Source organism: Hemiscyllium ocellatum, chromosome 12 (genome assembly GCF_020745735.1).
Source record: "Hemiscyllium ocellatum isolate sHemOce1 chromosome 12, sHemOce1.pat.X.cur, whole genome shotgun sequence".
NCBI classification, from domain to species: Eukaryota; Metazoa; Chordata; class Chondrichthyes; order Orectolobiformes; family Hemiscylliidae; genus Hemiscyllium; species Hemiscyllium ocellatum.
The window spans coordinates 49,216,923-49,236,919 of record NC_083412.1 but is presented as its reverse complement, the minus strand read 5'-3'; the positions used below and the strand labels follow the sequence as shown (position 1 = coordinate 49,236,919).

Below are 19,997 nucleotides of genomic sequence, written 5' to 3'. Positions count from 1 at the left end.
TGGCTATGGTGAAGGTTCTGTCTGATTGATTCCCCATTACTAAAACTAAGTGAGAAATTATGAGCATTTTTAGGAATTTAGGGTTTTATCAGAAATGTGAGCTTATATTCAGGACATTGGCTGTATCTTTGACAAATTTGTAACAGAAACAGACCAAAGTGCTCTGGTCAGCAGAATGCCAAGCAGCCTTTGAGTAAGTGAATGGAATCCTAACCAATGAGCAACAGTGATGGCCACCCTGAATTATCAAACCTTTTAAAATGGTAATTGATGCTGTGACTTGGGAGTTGGTGCAGTCTTGATGCAAGATGAGGAATCAGGAATATAGAAGCCAGTAGGGTACTTTTTTAAAAGAAATAAAACCAACTTGAGAGGAAGTACTCTGTAATAGAAAACTAGCCTTTGGGATTCTTAAAAAATCATTCATGGGATGAAGGTGTCACTGGCTGAGCCAGCATTTATTAGCTATCCCTAATTGCAGGCAGTTAAGAGTCAACCACATTTTTGTAGGTCTGGAGTCACATGTAGGCCAGGCCAGGTAAGGATGGCAGTTTCCTTCCTTCAAGGTCATTAGTGAGCCAGACAGGTTTTTTTTCCAATAATTGACAATAGTTTGATGGTCAGCATTAGATTCTTCATTCCAGATTCTTATTGAATTCAAATTTCACCATCTGCCATGACAGGATTCAAAACCAGATCCTGAGAGCTTTACTTGGGCCTCTAGGTTAACAGTCCAGCAATGATACCACTGGGCTATTGCCTCCTCTATTATTTTGGAGTCTATGACTATAAAATGTGGATCTATTGGCCATAGTCAGTACTGACTAATCCACTAATGTTTAATGAAAATTTTAAAACCTGAGGTTTGAGATTTTTCAGCTAGAGGATAAAGTGAGGTCTGCAGATGCTGGAGATCAGAGCTGAAAATGTGTTGCTGGAAAAGCGCAGCAGGTCAGGCAGCATCCAAGGAACAGGAGAAGAAGGGCTTATGCCCGAAACGTCGAATCTCCTGTTCCTTGGATGCTGCCTGACCTGCTGTGCTTTTCCAGCAACACATTTACAGAATTGTTCAGCTAGAGTTTAATGATGCAACAATTTAATGTAAAGATTGTTTACATTACTGGTAAAGATAATGTAATAGCAGATTTATTACCTAGAAGGTAAAAATGAAGAAATAAGAATTTAAGAGAAAGATAATAAGAATTGTATCAGACTTATTTTGTTGTCCATGTTTCACATATCTGAAAATGTCATTTTGAAATGCCATTTTCATCTCTCCTTAAGATAAAGGCACGTAAACAACATTTATGTTGTTTGGATTGCACATGTGAAAATGGGAAAAAATCTTTAACCAGGATGCAGTGGAAGATTGAAAGTTTTTTTAAAAAAATACTGTTGTATGTTCAATGTTCCCTATTTTTTGCAAGACTATACTTTATTCATAAAAAATCTTTATGTACATGTACCAGGTACTAAATTAGTTCAGTACACTCTTTGCTGATAAAAGAAACAAACATTGGAATTTGACATTTCTCAGAGCATCCCCACAGTTGCAAAGTAAAGCAAATGCCACTCATGCAGGACACTACTTACTTACACTTTGAGGCAATGAGTGAGTCTGATAACTAAACAGATCTTTGTTATATTTTGGCGGTCTTTCCCCACTATTCCTTGACAACAGCTACTCCAAGTTTTAGTGCATCCCTTAGCACATAGTCTTTGATCTTGAAATGTGCTGTTTGCTGCACTCAGACTGTATGTATGTGGGTAAGGGATGAGAGGGAAGTGGTTGGTGAGTATGCTAGATATTTTGGTCACATGGGTGTGTTTCTACAGGCAGTTTTGTCCAGTGTTGGACTTTTGGTTTTTCAATACGAGGAAGAATTTTGTGTGTGTGCAGCAGTACTCAACATATTAAGAACTTCTTGACTGGATCTTGCCAAGTATCGACAGCTTTGTGTTTGAACTATACAGCAAAACCATCCAGCCTGTGAACAAGAAAATCTCTCTCTTCCTCCCTTGAGTATAGAAACATATCCAAGCAGCCGGCTCCTCTCTTGCTCTGCAAATTCCCTTTTTGAAAGGAAAATGGGGAAATCCACCTTTAGAGACACTAAAAGAGTGAATCTACAACATATGAAAGCTTGAGAATCAGTGTGTCCACAACTTTATATCCTCATCCAATAGTCAAAAGGCACCAGAAGGGATCTGAAGGAATACATATTGGCACTTGTAATCCGGACAAAACTGTGCTTCATTGAAATTTTCTTCTCTTTCCCCACGTGTAATTTCCGTATGTGTGTGGCTGTATGTAATGACATTTTTTTAAAAAGGAACTGACCTTTAGTTATAGTGAGGTATATTAGCAATTAATATATCTATTCCAACATTGGTTTAAAATCAATGTTTGCAATAAATAACTTTTCTTGCTAAGTACAGAATTCTGTTATTTTTCTTTTAGGTTCTTCTGGAATTGGCAGTCAAGAACATTGAGAATTTGGGATAATTTGATTAAAGATTCAGAAGAACTAGCTACACTGCAGAAATTCTCCAAAGATCCTCAGACTGCACCTTCCAAACCCACGACCACTCCCATCTAAAAGGACAAAGGGCAATAGATATATAGGAACATCACCTTCAAGTTCCCCTCCAAACCACTCACCATCCTGACTTGGAAACTTATCACTGTTCCTATACTGTCACTGGGTCAATATCCTGGAATTTCTGACCTTGGCATTGTGGGTCAACCTACAGCAGATAGACTGCAGTCGTTCAAAAGGGCAACTCATTGTCATCTTCTCAAAGTAAACTAGGGATATTCACATCTCACAAAAATCAATAATTAAAAATCTTTTCCCACTTGTGATGATTCCATGAATAGTGAGGCTATTTCAATGAGTCATGACAGATAATAATCTGGGGTTCTGGATTCCAAATCCAGTGACACAACCATTATGCCATCACATTCCCTGGTGTAGCAGACTGATCACCTTAAATTCAAAAAGTATGGTTGCCCCGAGGAATTTGCATTCACCGAAAAATAGTTTATGAATGTTTGCCCTAGAGATGATCTCAACATTCAAACTTTGGTTATCAAATATTGTGGAGAAGGACATGGAAACAAGTGTACTTGTGGAAATAAACGGTGATGTCTTGAAAAGAGTTCATATTTGGGAAGATAAGGGGCTGAAGGTTTTAAAACATATTAAAGTAGACACATGGGACCTGATCAGGTGTTTCCCAGAACTTTATGGAAGATAGGGAAGAGATTGCTAGGCCCCTTACTGAGATATTTGTATCATTGATGTCCACAGGTGAGGTGCTGGAAGTCTTTAGGTTGTCTTATGTGGTGCCATTATCTAAGCAAGGCTGTAAGGAAATGCCAGGGAACTAAAAGCCAATGAACTTTACGTCATTGGTGAGTGCGTTGTTCGACAAGATTGAGAGGGACAGGATCTACATGTATTTGGAAAGGCAAGGACTGATTAGGGTTAGTCAATATGACTTTGTGTAGGGTAAATTATACCTTACTAACAGCAGAGTGGCTTAGTGGTTAGCACTACTGCCTCTATTCCAACCTTGGGCAACTGTCTGTGTGGAGTTTGCGCATTGTCCCAGCATCTGTGTAGGTTTCCTCTGGGTGCTCCAGTTTCCCCCCACAATCAAAAGATGTGTGGATTAGGTAGATTGGCTGTGCTAAATTGCCCATAGTGTCCAGGAATGCTTCCTCTGCTACGTTGATGTTCCACCGGCACCACCTCTTGCTCCGCTACATTGATGATTGCATTGGTGCCACCCCGTGCTCCCACAAGGAGGTCGAACAGTTCATCAACTTCACCAACACTTTCCACCCCAACCTTAAATTCACCTGGGCCATTTCTGACAACTCCCTCCCCTTTCCAGACCTCTCCATCTCCCTCCACGAGGATCGACTCAACACTGACATTTTTTTACAAACCCACTGATTCCCACAACTACCTGGATTACACCTCCTCCTACTCTGCCTCCTGCAAAAATGCCATCCCATATTCCCAATTCCTCCACCTCCACCGCATCTGCTCCGAGGAGGACCAGTTCCACCACAGAACACACCAGATGGCCTCCATCTTTAAAGACCAAAATTTCCCCTCCCACATGGTTGAAGATGTCCTCCAAATGTATCTCATTCATATCCCACACCTCTGCCCTCAAACCCCACCCCTCCAACCACAAGGACAGAACCATCTTGGACCTCATCTTCCACCCCACCAACCTCCACCAACATTTCCGCCACCTACAAATGGACCCCACCACCTGAGATATATTGCCCTCCCCACGCTTATCTGCTTTCTGCAAAGACCATTCCGTCTGCAATCACCTGGTCAGGACCACGCCCCCTCATCAACCCACCCTCCCCTCCTGGCATTTTGCCCTGCCACTGCAGAAATTGCAAAACCTGTGCCCCCACCTCCCTCCTCACCTCTGTCCAAGGCCCCAAAGGAGCCTTCCACATCCATCGAAGTTTCACCTGCATTTTCACACGTCATTTACTGTATCCATTGCTCCTGATGTGTTCTCCTCTACATTGGGGAGACTGGGCGTCTTCTCACAGAACGCTTTAGAGAACATCTCCAGGACACTCATACCCCACTGCCCCTGGCTGAACATTTCAACTCCCTTTCCCACTCTGTCGAGGACATGCAGGTCCTGGGCTCCTCCGTTGCCACTCCCTCACCACCCAATGTCTGGAGGAAGAACAACGTATCTTCCACCTTGGGACCCTTCAACCCCATGGCATCAATGTGGACATCGCCAGTTTCATCATTTCCCCTCACCCCCACCTTGCCCCAGTTCCAACCTTCCAGCTCAGCACCATGCTCATGACCTGTCCCACTGGTCAATCTTCCTTCCCACCTATCCGCTTCACCCTCCTCTCTAACCGATCACCTTTACCCCCACCTCCATCCTCCTATCGTACTCACAGCTACCTTCTCCCCAGCCCCACCCTCTTCCCTTTTATCTCTCCACCTTCAAGGCTCCCAGCCTCATTCTTGATGAAGGGCTCTGGCCCGAAACATCAATTTTCCTGCTCCTTGGATGTTGCCTGACCTGATGTGCTTTTCCAGCAGTACACTCTCAACTCTGACCTCCAGCATCTGCAGACCTCACTGTCTCCTAGCTAGGTGGATTAACCATGATAAATGCAAAGTTAAAGGGATGGGGGGGGAGGGCAGGGGATCTGGGTGGGATGTTCTTAAGAGGGTTGGTATTGATGGGCCAAATCACCTGCTTCCACACTGTAGGGATTCTATGATTCTTAACTTGACTGAGTTTTTTGAAGAGGTGACAAAGAAGATCAATAAAGGCAATGTGATAGGTATTGTCTATATGGGTTTTAGCATTCAATAAGGTCCTGCATGATAGACTGATTAGTAAGGTTAGATCACATGGGATCCACGGAGACCAAGCCAATTAGAAAAAAAATTGGTTTAAAAGTAGCAGACAGAGTGTGGTGGTAGAGGGTTGCTTTTCAGATTGCAGGCCTGTGACCAGTGGTATGCTCCAAGAATTGGTGCTGGGTCCATTGCTTTTCATAATTTATAGGAATGATTTGGATGGAATTTGATCAGATGGGCCAATGAGCTGAAGGGTTGCAGATGGAGTTTATTAGGTAAAAGTGATGAATTGCATTTTGGTAGAGCAAACCAGGGCAGCACTTGTATAGTTAACGGTCAGGCCCTGGGGAGTGTTGCCAAACAGAGACAGAGGGGTGCAGATGCATTGATCCTTGAAAGTGGACCTGCAGGTAGAGAGTGGTGAAGAAGGCATTTGGCATTTTTGCTTTCATTGGTTATAATATTGAGGACTGGAGTTGAGATGTCACTTAACAGTTCTATAGGACAGAGGTGGGGAATCTTTTCATGTTGGAAGACCGCATTATGTTAGTTGTAATCAAAAAGGCCGCATCCAAGAAACTTCAATTATATATTCTTCAAAATTCACATTAGTTTGTAAAAATTTAACTACTATGTACTAACTAAAAAAAGAAAAAAAATGTTAATTCTAAAGTTAACTAACCTTCTAATGACTTTGTTGTGACTGCTTTTTGTAGGAAGGTATTTGAATATTTGGTTTCAGCATGGGGGTCTGCAGTTTTAGCTGATCTTCTTAATGGGTATCCGTCATTTGTGACCTTAAGACAGTCTTGATTTTGGTTAAGTAGGAGAACATAGATTCGCAGCAATAAGAGGATGAAAAGCAAGAAAGCATTTGTCGTGCATGTTGCCAAAAGCATGGGTATTCTATTGCATTTTTCCATATTTTGATCGGATCTTTCTTAGCGTCAAATAAGGACTTTAAAATGTCATCTTCTGAGAGCTCAATCAATTCCATCTGTAGTTCTTTAGGAGCCTTGGAGACAACTAGGTGAGGTTGAAATGCTAATTTGAGTGTGATGTCATGATTCTCAAAGTCAGAGAACCTTTCATTGTATTCTCCAATTAATAAGTCTATGACAGCTGCGTATTCTTCAAATGATTCTCAAGAATCCTCCTGTTCATCAATGACCTTTGCTAACTGGGGAAAATGTTCATCCGAAATTTCCTTTTGAAGAAGAGTTTTGAAAAAAAAGATGGTTTTTTTTCGAAATGCTTGGATATTTTTGCCACATATTATACATAGGCCTAGTTTTACTTTGCAAAGAAATATTCAAGTAATTTTGCTTTGACATGATATCACACAGAAATGCAGCGGTAGAGGCGCCAGTCAGGCGGGGAAGATAACGTACATTCTAGAGTCGCATTAGAACTAAATCATAAGCATAGCAAGTGTCGAAATAGCCTTTATGACTTACCAATTGTTTTAATTGTGGCAGTCAGTCTGTGAGGATTATTTCGTTGAATTTTCTTTTACTCTCCAGTAGATTAAATACATTCATTTTTAAGATTAAAATAAAAATAATAAAGGACGAAATAAACATATTAATAAAAAATAAAAGATTTGTTCTGCAAAATTTGGATTCATTCAAAGGCCATACACAATGGCCTAGAAGGCCGCAGGTTCCCCCCTCCCTGGTATAGGACAATAGTAAGGCCACTTTTGGAGCACTGCATACGATTCTGGTCACCCTTCTATAGAAAGGATGTTGTAAATCCTGAGAGGATGCAGATAAGATTTACAAGGATATTGATGGGATTGGAAAGTTTGAGTTCCAGGGAGAGGCTGAATAGACCAAGACTTTTTTCCCTCGAGCGTTGGAGGCTGAGGGGTGACTTTATATAGGTTTATAAAATTATGAGGGGCATGGACAGGATGAACACCCAAAGTCTTTTTCCTGGGGTGGGGGGAGTCCAAAACTAGAGAGCATATATTTACGGTGAGAGGGGAAAGATTTAAAAAGGCTTGAGGGGTAACTTTTTAATGAAGAGGGTGATGCGAGTATGGAATGAGCTGCCAGAGGAAGTGGTGAAGGCTGGTACATTTGTAACATTTAAAAGTTATCTGGATGGGTATATGAATAGGAAGGTTGAGAGGAATATGGGCAAACCGCTGGAAAATGGCACTAGGTCAGATTGGGGCGACTGGTTGGCGTAGATGAGTTGGACCGAAGCGTTTGTTTCCGTGGTATATAACTCTGAACCCAAATAAAAGGAATAATTACCAGTAAACCTGTGTCACACCTACATATTCAAACTAAACCTGCTAGAAGAAGAACTGTGCAACATCTTTTAAAAGACATTCTTTTTATTTTGGAAGATCATCCTTCAGTTATTAAATGAAGCTCTGATGCATAGTACAATTGATTTAATCAGATATTACCTTCTGACTAAGACATTTTCCAGCGACATTCAAACTCTACTACACAGTACAATACAGGTTGACCTTTGTAATCAGGCAGTGTTGGGGCCAGGCCTTGCTGAACCACAAGGTCATACACAATCTTAAAAAGCACTGCGCAACATGTTCATTACTGTCTGCATTTTAGCATTAAATTCAGTAGAACTTTCTTCCTGTAATTCTTATTTTGAAACAACAAATGAACCTGAATAGATAATCTAGAAAGGGATGATGTTCCATAAGCACCAATGGCATGAGAGGCATTTATCTCTGTGTGAGGTTGAAGCATTTTTTTAATGCCTCTTGCACAGCCTTGCAATGAGCAACAAGATAAACCTTTTTTACCAAAGGGTCCAATACATTTTATCTGAATTATTCCAGACAGAAAAGAAAATATGCTATAAAATAAATGTGAGTGCAGATTGGGCATGTACATGCCATGATCCTGACACCCAAATGCCACTTTCTAAAAATCTAAAACTAGGACTGGAACTGTAATGTGGATACTGGATCACAGAGTGCTGGATTAGGAAGCTACAGCTTGTATTGACTTGAGACAAACTAATAACTATAAGTAATTAGTACATTTAAAAACAAAATTACAAGACTCCAAAGATAGATTACAACAGAAATGATCAAAATAATAGATTTCACTACTTTCAAAAAGAAATTTGAGTCAGCACAACGCAAGTCAAAATATTTATTTTATAATGCTTCTTAGTGTTGTTTGAATCCAAAGAATAATCTTTTTACAAGAGATATTAATGCAAATCAATGTGTGAATTAACTGCAGAGCACATTATCTCATACTTTGTCCAGAAACAAAATAAATAACAACAACAGTAACAACCGACTGTGATAAAAATTATATACTTTGTGTTTGGATTAAGAAAGAAATAGTAGGAAAGTTAGCAGAAATATAAATACTTCAATATAAATATCTAATGTTACAAATCTGAGAACTTTAATGTTACCAAAAATGAATACACCATCATTGTTGGTATTGTGTTTAATAAAGTGATGGGTCCAACGACTTGTCTGTTGTTTGTCAATTTCATAAAGTTTTCATGCAAAATCATTGAACAGGAACATGAACTCTATTCCTCTCGCCACTGATGTTGTCAGACCTGCTGAATATTTCCAACATTTTTTATCTTTATTTTAGATGGGCCTCTGACTGTTATTGACAAATGTCTCATTTTCCCAAAACTAATGGTTTGCTTGGGTAAGTGGACAGTGGGAAAGAAAGGAAAAGCAAGTATGGAGGTAATAATCTGGTGCTCCAAGTTCTGATAGCTATCAATTCTCTTGGGTCAAATTCATGTGTCGACATTAGATGAGAACAGATTAACCTCAATTATAGCTGTTCACTCGTTACATACATCAGGGACACAAGATGTTTAGGTTGATACATGAAAAGTTTTTACATGGTGAGGCATTACAACATTCCTGAGATTCACACAACAACATCAAGCATAATCAGGCAAGGAAAGAGCAAAGTTGGATAATTGGTGGAAGAAATTTAATTGGTACACAATAATTTAATTGCAAAAAAAACTTGGCAAATTTGAGAAATTGAGATGCATAAAACAAATTTACTGTTAAATGTGTTTGTTGGTATTGTATTCCACCAAAGTCTCTTGCAAAATTGCTTTTCTTGATTTGATGAATGAGACAATCATTTGATATTAAGTGACATGTCCAAGTCAATACAGGAAGTTATTCTAATTAAATTCATTATCAGGTTTTACTCACTTCAGGTCAATAAAGAACAGTGTAACTGCAGGAAGTTTGGAGACGGAGGACAGTGAAACTGCAGGGAGGTTGGAGACGGAGGACAGTGTAACTGCAGGGAGGTTGGAGATGGAGGACAGTGTGAAGAAATGTGAAGTCATTCACTTTAGTAGGAAGAATAAAAACATTTTTTAAACATCAATGATCTAATAAATGTAGATGTTCAGAGGTATTTAGGTGTTCATGTACATAGAACACAAAAATAATAAGTGCAGCATGCACCAAGGACATATTGACTTTTATTGCAAGTGAGTCATAATATACAGGTAAGGATGTCTTATTGCAGTGGTACAGGATTTGGAAAGACCATAAATGAATTTGATATCCTTACCTAAGAGTAAGATATGATTGCCCTAGAAGTGAGTCAATGGAGTTTCATCAGATTGACTTCTGGGAATAAGAGTGTTGTCATGTGAGGAGAGTGCGAATACAGCGATTCTACATTCTCTGGAGCTAAGAATAATTTGAAGTGATCGCTTTGAACAAAAAATATTCTGAATAAACTTGGCACCCTAGCAGCTGTTATGTCATTTATCTGGCTGCAAAGTCTAGTATTAGGGGTTATAGTTTCAGGATAAGGATCATGGAGAATAACTGCCTTCATCAAGGGGTTAGGAATTTTTGTAATTTTGTCTATCAGAAAAAGATGCTTAGTTGTTGAATTTATTCAGTGCTGAGACCGAGATATTTTGCACTCAAGAGATATGTGAAAGAGCTAGTGGGGTTGAAGCTTGACCATGACCTTCCCTAATAGCAATATAGCTTTGAGTGGCCATTTAGCCGTCTCTTGTTATTATTTCTTAAGGTTTTAACAAGGGATTCACTCTATCTTTTCACTACAAGTAATACTTTTATAAAAATGCAAGATTCTTTCTGAAAGGTGTACAAAGTGCTTGAAAAACTCACAAACTAATTAGATAAATACAAAATAGTAACAATTATAAACAAATATGGTCAAACATTTTAAGAAAATGAATAAGCATCACAGAAACAATATAGATAGATCTAGTTAAGATAAAAACTCTAAATTTTACACACAACTTTTATGATTATTGAAGTATACTACATTATATCTGTTCTCTAGAAAAACAGGTCTACTTACAGCTTTGAATGGAAAATACAAGCAATTTCCAAAATAATATCTCATATGACTGTAATCTATATAATCGTGATTTGTTGACACTGATTGCAAAATTTGAGTCTTCAAAAGACTAGCAGTTATGCAATATAAAATCTGAGATATTATTACAAGCAGTTATAAGAGCCTATCCAGAGGCAATTCAACAATGTATGAGAGAAGTGAAGGAATTATGCTTGCCAATTTTACATGGTATGTTTTTTTTTAATACATATTTTGTTCCACATAGAACATATAATAAAGCTTTGCTACAGTATTTGCAAACATCTAATCCACTGAGTTTCAAGACCACATGAATAGGAGTCCTTGCTTGAACTTTGAAACAAAACCTAAAATATTTGCAGTTTGAAACATAATTACTTGCATGACCATGCTGCATCTTCTAGAAAGACTGCTCAAAACATTCAGCACAATTAACATGTTTTGTACTGTACAAATATGAAATGTTATATTAAAAAGGTTTTTCTCGGTCAGGTTGAGTTTCTTCATGAACTTTTCAATTGATACAAAATTCCACTGGCTTAAACAGCAGAAAAAAAAATACTTCTGTGGTGTATTGTCTCACTGCCTCTTTCTTCTCCAAGGTTTGCTAAAGATAGCCATTCAACACTTCACTCAAAATGTAAGCCTGTCCACTGCAGCCATTCTTTTGCTCAACATGCTGATGTGGTAGCAATACAGTGTCCTTGACTGCAGTATGGAAAGTTTTGTTTTGTTCTCAAAAGTGATGATAGGTTCTTTCTTTTCTTGCTCAGTTTTTAAAAAATCTCTTCTGATGGAAAAGAATGAACCATAAGTTTGATTTTTAAATAAAGCATAAAAAAACTACCTAGTTTTGTTCAGAGAGTAACAAGAGATCCATACTGCTAGGAGATGACTTCATGGGTGTCAGCATTTGGTTTCTGGCTCATTTGTACTGGTGGTAGCGGCTTACTGTAAAAATCTGTCGAGTAATTTAAAAAGAAAATGTAACAGATTAATGCAAGGAATAACAGCATTTCCTTAATGGCACCAACCAACAAAAGTGTAAACCAAATGTAAAACCTTAATTCTCAACACAACCTCGAGTTTTTAATAGTAATTAGTGCAATTTGAAACTTGCATACACAAGTTAACTCATGTTAGGAAACAATCTTCATATATTTGGGCTTAAATAATAACTTTAATATATTAGTCTGGACAATACTTGGACAGTTCTTTGTATTTATTTGTAGTGTATGTATCATGTTAATTTCTGCCATGAGGTTTTAGGAAATAAATTGTTTTCTACAGAAAGTGGAGTAATTATTTTATAAGTTCATACTACTTCTCATCAAATCTTTATGAGAAGATTTAATCATTTAAATCAAGTATCATTCATAATTTCTGTTCAAAGCACTATAGGGGTCAGCGGTTAATTAGCTCATCAGAACCAATTGTCCCAACTGCCTTGTAGGATGAGTGGTAAATCAATCAGGATTCTGGAACTGTATAAGTGCATGTGTCTGAGGTTGACATATTTCAGAGCTGCTGCATCCCAATGGATTTTGCGACTCAATAAAAACTGGAACAAAAGAGATAAAAGGTTTTATTTTCATCACAGCAGTGATCCACAATAAAGGATAACTATAAACACAACAGGAATAGTGATCTAAATTGTAAAGATGATCTGTTAATACAGGAAACAACACTGGGTGGTTTAGTAATGCATTTGGATTTCATTTTTTCTTTTTGCTCCATTTTCTCCTCTCTCATGCATTGGGAATATATGTGGTAAGAAAACAGAGTTAACATATCAAGTTCTGAAGAAAGATCACTGGGCTTGAAATATTATATCTGTTTTCTCTCCAGAGATGCTGTCAGAACTGTTGAGTTTGGCTAGCAATTTCTGTTCTGTATTTATTTCAGATCTCCAGCATCCACCGTTCTCTATTTTATTTTAATGACATGACACTGGTAATTTGTACCAAAAATCCTGTACATTACACTTGCTGTTCTGAAAACACTAAATCACTTGCTATAGGTATGTTTCAAGAGAGGACAATTGCTTTATGGTACTGGGTCCACAAGGACAAATATTCACATGAAGCTTTGACCATGCATAGTAACACATTGCGAGAACATTACAGTTGAATCTAAATCTGCTACAATATAATGTGTGTGTACTTCCAGCAAGAGCCACTAGGTAGCAATCAGGCACCAGAATTCTTAGGGCCAGAATATGCTTCCAGATTGATAAAATGTTCTTAACAAGAAAATTGGCACTGAAGAATAGTCATCTCTTTCATTTTTGGGGAGACTAAATTGAGATTTTATGCTCACTTTACTATATATGCACCATCTTCAGCTACAAGTGTCAAATGGATGATCCTTTGGATCTTCAGCTTCCTCCCAAGGTTCCCAGCATTACAAATGTCAGTCTTCAACCAGTTCAATTCACTCCACTTGATATTACGAAGGGGATGAACCCACTAGACATTGCAAAGGCAATGGGCCCTGACAATATTTCAGCAAGTCTACTGAAAGTTTGTGCTCCAAAGCTAACTGTCCAAGCCCAGCTACAACACTGGTATCTGACTGACAATGTGGAAAATTGCCTAGGTATATCCAGCACACAAAACATTAGACAAACCCAACCCATAACCAAATATTGCCTATCAGTTGATGGGCATATGAAGTAGGAGCAAAAGTAGAATGTTCAGTCTTGTCAGCCTGCCTGATCATTTAATAAGATCATGGCTGAGCTGTTAGTGTTCCTCATTACATATTGCTGTCTCCTCTGATAACCTGTGATTCCCTGTCAAACAAGAATCTATTTACCTTTGCCTTAAAAATACTCAATGATGCCGTCCCCACTATCTTCTGAGGCAGATAGTTCCAAAGAGACACAAACCTCAGAAGTATTCCCCTCATCTCTGTCCTAAAAGGGTGATCTCTAATTTTAACACAGTACTCTTCGCCTGGACTTAAACTCAAGAATAAACATTCTTTCATGTCACCTTAAAACCATTAAGGAAACTATAAACTTAAATCAAATCATCCCTTACCCTTCTAAAGTCCAGTGAAAACATGCCCAACCCAATTTTCCTTCATAATACAATCCACTCATTCCAAATATCAATCTAATAAAGTTCCTTCTAATCACCTCCAAGGTATTTACATTCTTCCTTAAATAAAGGAAACCAAAAGTATACATAGTACTCAAGATGTAGTCTTATTAATGCTCTGTATAAAAGGTTATGCTTCAGTTACATCCTGCTCATAATAAAGGACTGCATTCTATTAGTCCTAATCACTTGTACTTGCACGCTAAATTTTTGTGATTCAAGTACTAAAATACCTAGATATTTTAGGTATCTTAGAGTTCCTCAGTTGTTTTGTTTAAATTATACTCTGCCTGTTTATTCTTCTCACCAAAATGAACAAGTTCACACTTTCCCTCATGTTATTCCATGTGCCAGATTTTTTGCCCACTCACTTAAACTATCTTCATATTGGTCTGCACCCTATTATGTCATCTTCATAACATACTTTGCTACCCATCTTTCTGTCATTCGATCTTCTCATTTAAATCATTTATACAAATCATAAAATGTTGCAAACACAGCACAGGTTGTGGGAGTATTCTGTTTGTCACATCTTACCAATCTAAAAAAGACCCATTTAAAAATACTCTGTTTTCTGGTAGTCAGCCAATACTCTAGCTACGTTACCATGCTGCCCTATACACTACAGGCTCCTACACTACTTGATAAATATTTGTATGGATACTATCAAATATGTGTTTAAGAAATTCAAATAAATAAGACTATACACAATTACTTGTTCACAAAATCAAGTTGACACTTTCCAATTACTTTAATTTCTTCCAAGTGTCCAGCGAAAACAAAACCTTAATGATTGATTAATACCTTCCTCATGACAGATATCAAGCTAATGAGCTTATAGTATGCTGTTTTTCATTTTCCTGGCTTTTTACATAGAGGTATCATACTTGTTACTTTCCAGTCGGATGAAACCTTTCCTGAATCTAATTAATTTTAGAAAATTAACAGCAATGCATCTCCTATTTCATTAGCTACCTTTAAGACCCTAGGTTGTAGTCCATTGGGAACTGGGGATTCATCAACTCACAATTCAATCTCTCAGTTCTTCCCTCATGATTATAAATTTCCCCATGTTTTCTCTTCATTCAGCCTCCTGATTTAAATATATTACTAGGATATTTTCTCTATCTTTATATCAATATCTTCACTCTGATGTGCATTGGGATTTTAAAGTATCAATATTACTTGGAAATTGGATTGAAAACTGGTTGGCAGATAGGAAACAAAGAAAAATAATAAATAGGCCTTTTGTCCAGTGACAGGCATGACCAGTGGCTAAGTGGTGTACTACAGGTCAGTGCTTGCATCCCAGCTATTCACAATATATATATAAATGATTTAGATGAGGAAACAACATATCATATCTTAACATTTGCAGATGACACAAAGCTGTGTGGAAAGGTGCACTATGAGTAGATGCAGAGAAGATTCTGCGTGTTTTGGCCTTGTGGGCAAATGCATGGCAGATACAGTAAAACTGTGGATAAGTATGAGGTTGTACACTTTGGTAGCTCGCTATTATCTGAATGATGACAGATTTGGAAAGTGGGAAGTGCAACACCAGTCACTAAAAGTAAGTATGTAGGCACAGCAGGCAATGAAGGCAAATGGTAAGTTGGCCTTCATAGCAAGAGGATTTGAGAGGAGCAGGGATGTTTTGCTGCAAAGGTACAGGGTGTCAGTACAACCACACCCGGATTACTGTGTGAAGCTTCGATCTCCTTATCTGAGGAAGGATATTCTGATTATGGAAGGAGTACAATGAAGGTTTACAAGAATTGGCTTGGTCATGTAAGACAGAGGATAGTTGTGGAGAGTTGTTTATTAATATGACTAGTTGTATTCACCAATAATCAGTGCTGGGACCGCTTTTGTTTATATAGTGTAGGTCATAGAGTGATACAGCACAGATACAGACCATTCGGTCCAACTCTTCCATGCCAACCAGACAATTTCAATCTGACCTAGCCCGATTTGCCACCATTTGGTCTATATCTCTCTAACCCCATCCAGATGTCTTTTAATTGTTGTAATTGTACCTGTCTCCACCACTTCCTCTGGCAGATCCTACCATACATGCACCACCCTCTGTGTGACAAAGTTACCCCTCAGGTCCTTTTTTCATCTTTCCCCTTTCACCTACTTGTTGTTAAATCAATTTTTGTGTCTGGTAGCTGGCCACCATGAAGGGCTGATCCATTAAAGAGCAGGAAATCCAGTGGTTTAAACTGCACATTGTTGCTGCTTATCATGATCCAAGCTGGGGTTGTGGAAAGGGACAACTGAAAATGGAAAGCGATGGCCTAGTGGTATGATCACTGGACTGTTGACCCAGATAACGTTTTGGAGACTTGGGTTTGAATCTCACTATGGTTGATGGTAGAATTTGAATTCAATATAATGTCAAGAATTAAAGAGTATAATGATAACCATTTAATGATGACCATTGTCGATTAGTGGAAAAACCCATCTGGTTCGCTAATGTCCTTTAGGGAAGGAAACTGCTTTCCTTACTCGGTATGGCTTACATGTGACTCCATGCCCACATTAATGTGGTTGACTCATAACTGCCCTCTGGGCAATAAATGCTGGCCTAGCCAATGATGCCCTCATTCTATGAATGAATAATAAAAAAATATAGATAGGTGGTCTAGAAGGGGGACAATTCAATCAGACTCCCACTTCACATCTAGTGTCTTCCCTAATGATTTAACATTTCATCTCGTCTTGAAGTCTTCACTACTTGGCTGTTTGTTGCATTGCAGGTTGTCTGATTAGTAAGTTTGCAGACAATGCGAAAATTGATGGATTTGTGAGGAACATTGTCAAATGATATAGATCAATTGGAAAATTGGGCCAAGAAATGGGAGAGGAGTTTAATCTGGGCAAATGTTTTGGGAGATTAAATACAAGAAGAGCATCAATATACAGAAGGATCTTGAGGTATAAGCCCACAGCTCCCTGAAAGTGGCAACACAACTGGATAAGGTGACAAAGAAGGCATACGGCATTCATCGGTCGAGACATTGTGTATAAAAGTTGACAAGTCATTTTGCAGCTGTATAAAGTTAGGCCACATTTGGAGTATATTGTGGCAATCTGGTCACCGACTATAGGGAAGATGTGAAGGCTTTGGAGAGGATGCAAAAACAGGTTTACCAGGTTTCCGTGGATCCCGTGGACTCTCACCTTTGCTATCTTGTTTCATGTAAAACCTTATCAAAAACTTACCTGAAGTTCAAGTAGACGCATTGCCATCATCTATATATTTGGTCACCTCTGAAAAATTCATTCAAGTTGATGAGACATGACCTCCCCTGAACAAAACGATGCTGACTGTTCCATTATTATCTCTGCCCTGTCAATGCATATAAATACGGTCCCACAGAAAGCAGTGATGCCAAAACACTAAATATTTTCAACAAGGAGATTGATCTATTCAGCCCTAAGAAATAGATCTAAGGGTATGGGGAGAAAGCAGGAACAGGGTATTGAATTAGATGATCAGCCAATGATTATACTGATAGTGGATGGGCTAAGTAACTTATTCCTCCTCCTGTATTCTATGTTCCTATGGAAACATGCAGGTAATTTAAATATGTCTCTCTATAACACAGCCAGCTCATCATCTCTTGAGTTTGATTTTGATGTGCCACAATGGCCATGCTGCAGACCTGAACGATAATTCTTAAAGACAAAAAAACCCTGCAAATACTGGAATCCAAAGTAGACAGGGAGGAGGCTGGAATAACACAACAAGCCAGGCAGCATCAGGAGGCGCAGAAGTCAATGTTTCAGGTGTAAACCTTTCTCAGTCCGAGGAAGGGTTACATCCGAAATGTTGACTCCTGTATCTCCTTAAGCTGCCTGGCCTGATAATTATTAAAGACATTATATTAGGACAGTTAAATAAGTTCAAAGTAATTAGGCAGAGCCAACATGATTTTCTCAATGTTTAACTAATTTATTGGAGTTCTCTGAAGAAATTAGTTGAGCCTACAAAAGGACATAGAGCTGGCAAATGGAGTACAATGCGGAAAGGGTGAAATTATCAATTTTGGCAGAAAGAATAAAATGCATATAATCTAAAGGATGAGAAGTTGCAGAGCTCAGAGATACAGAGAATGGTGCATGAATTACATAAGGTTAGTCTACAGTTCCAGAAACTAATAGAATGTTATGTTTTATTTCGAGGGTAATTGAATGCCAGACGAGGGAGGGTATGCTTCAGTTATACAAGGTGTTGGTGAGACCACATCCTAGAATACGGAGTACAGAACTGGTCATCATACTTAGGAGAAGATGTTAATGTATTGAAAGCAATTCAGCAATTCAACCTGGAAGATATGCATTGCATTACAAGGCAAGGCTAGACAGGCTAGTCCCGTATCCTCCAGAGAGTAAAAGGTGACTTAATTGAACCATGTAAGATCCTGCTGGGGCTTGATCAAGTGGATATCCTCTTAACATGGAACAGTACAGCACAGAACAGGCTTTTCAGCCCTCAACGTTGTGCCAGTTTTTTATTCTATTCTAAGGTAAGACTAACCTACATACCCTTCATTGTACTAACTCCCACGTACCCATGCATGAGTCGCTTAAATGCTCCAACGTATCTGACTCTATTACCACCACTGGCAGGGCATTTGACACAACACTACGATGTAAAGAACGTATCTTTGAAATCTCCCTTAAACCTTCCTCCAGTCACCTTAAAATTATGTCCCTTCATGACAGACATTTCCGCCATGGGAAAATGTTTCTACCTATCCACTTTATCTATACCTCTCAACATCTTGCACACCTCTATCAAGTCACCTCTCAACCTTCTTCACTCCATTGAGAAAAGAGCTAGCCCTCTCAACCTTCCTTCATAAGGCATGCCCTCCAGTCCAGGCACCATCCTGGTAAATCTCCTCTGCACCCTCTCTAAAAGCTTCCACATCTTTCCTATAATGAGGCGACCAGAACTGAATACAATATTCCAAAAATGGTCTAACCAGGGCTCTATAGAGCTGCAGCACAACCTTGCAGCTCTTAAACTCAATCCCCATGCTGATGAAAGCCACACACTGTACGCCTTCGTAACAACCCGATCAACTTGGGTGACAACTTTGAGGGATGGATGGACATGGACCCCAAGAACCCTCTGTTCCTCCACACTGCTAAGGACCCTGTCTTTAATCCTATATTTTGTATTCAAATTTGACCTTCCAAAATGAATGACTTCACACTTTCACAGGTTGAACTCCATCTGCCACTTATCAGCCCAGTTCTGCACTCTGTCAATGTCCCGTTGAAACCTACAACAGCGCTCCACACTATCTATACCTCCACTAACCTGTGTGTCATCGGCAAACATGTAACCCACCCTTCCACTTCCTCATCCAAGTCATTTATAAAAATCACAAAGAGCAGAGATCCCTGTGGGACACCACTGGTCACCGAGCTCCAGGCTGAATACTTTCCATCTACCACCACCTTCTGTCTTCTATGGGCCAGACAATTGTGTATCCAGATGGCCAAATTTCCCTGAATCCCATGCCTCCTTACTTTCTGAATGAGCCTACCATGGAGAACCTTATCAAACGCCTTGCTAAAATCCATGTGCACCACATCCACTGCTCTACCTTGATCAATTTGTTTTGTCACAAGGTTTGTGAGATATAACCTGCCCCTCACAAAGCCTTGCTGACAATCTGTAATCAAGGTCTGTTTTTCCAAGTAACCATAAATCCTGTCTCTCAGAATCCTCTCCAATACTTTGCCCACCACTGATGTAAGATGACTCATGTAATTCCCAGGGTTATCCCTATTCCTTTTCTTGAACAAGGGAATAACATTTGCCACATTCCAATCATCTGGCACTACTCCAGAGGACAGTGGAGATGCAAAGGTCTCCTCGCTTCTTGGTGTAACTTAGGGTATATCCCATCCAGTCCAGGGGATTTACCTATCCTTATGTTTTTCAAACTTTCTAGCCCATCTTTCTTCCTAACGTCAACTTGTTCTGGCATATCAGTCTGTTTCACGCTATCCTCAGAAATGTCAAGGTCAATCTTAGTAATGAATACTGAAACAAAGTATTCATTAAGGACCTCCCCGATTTCCTGTGACTCCAGATGCAAGTTCTCCCAACAATCCTGGATCTGTCCTACCCTCAC

The 19,997-nt window shown here is 39.0% G+C and overlaps 1 protein-coding gene across 5 annotated transcripts in view; it reads right to left on the bottom strand.

The window, feature by feature from the left end:
• Positions 1-10,904: 10,904 nt before the first annotated feature.
• The window catches only part of arl13b (ADP-ribosylation factor-like 13b), a 95,147-nt gene continuing 86,054 nt past the window's right edge, over positions 10,905-19,997 (bottom strand). For 4 of the 5 annotated variants that reach the window (XM_060833025.1, XM_060833022.1, XM_060833023.1 and 1 more), the window contains one exon: positions 10,905-11,690. In XM_060833025.1, coding sequence (XP_060689008.1) covers positions 11,614-11,690 — 77 coding nt within the window. In that variant the 3' untranslated portion in view covers positions 10,905-11,613. The remainder of the gene's footprint in view (positions 11,691-19,997) is intronic. The other variant, XM_060833024.1, reaches the window with a different exon arrangement.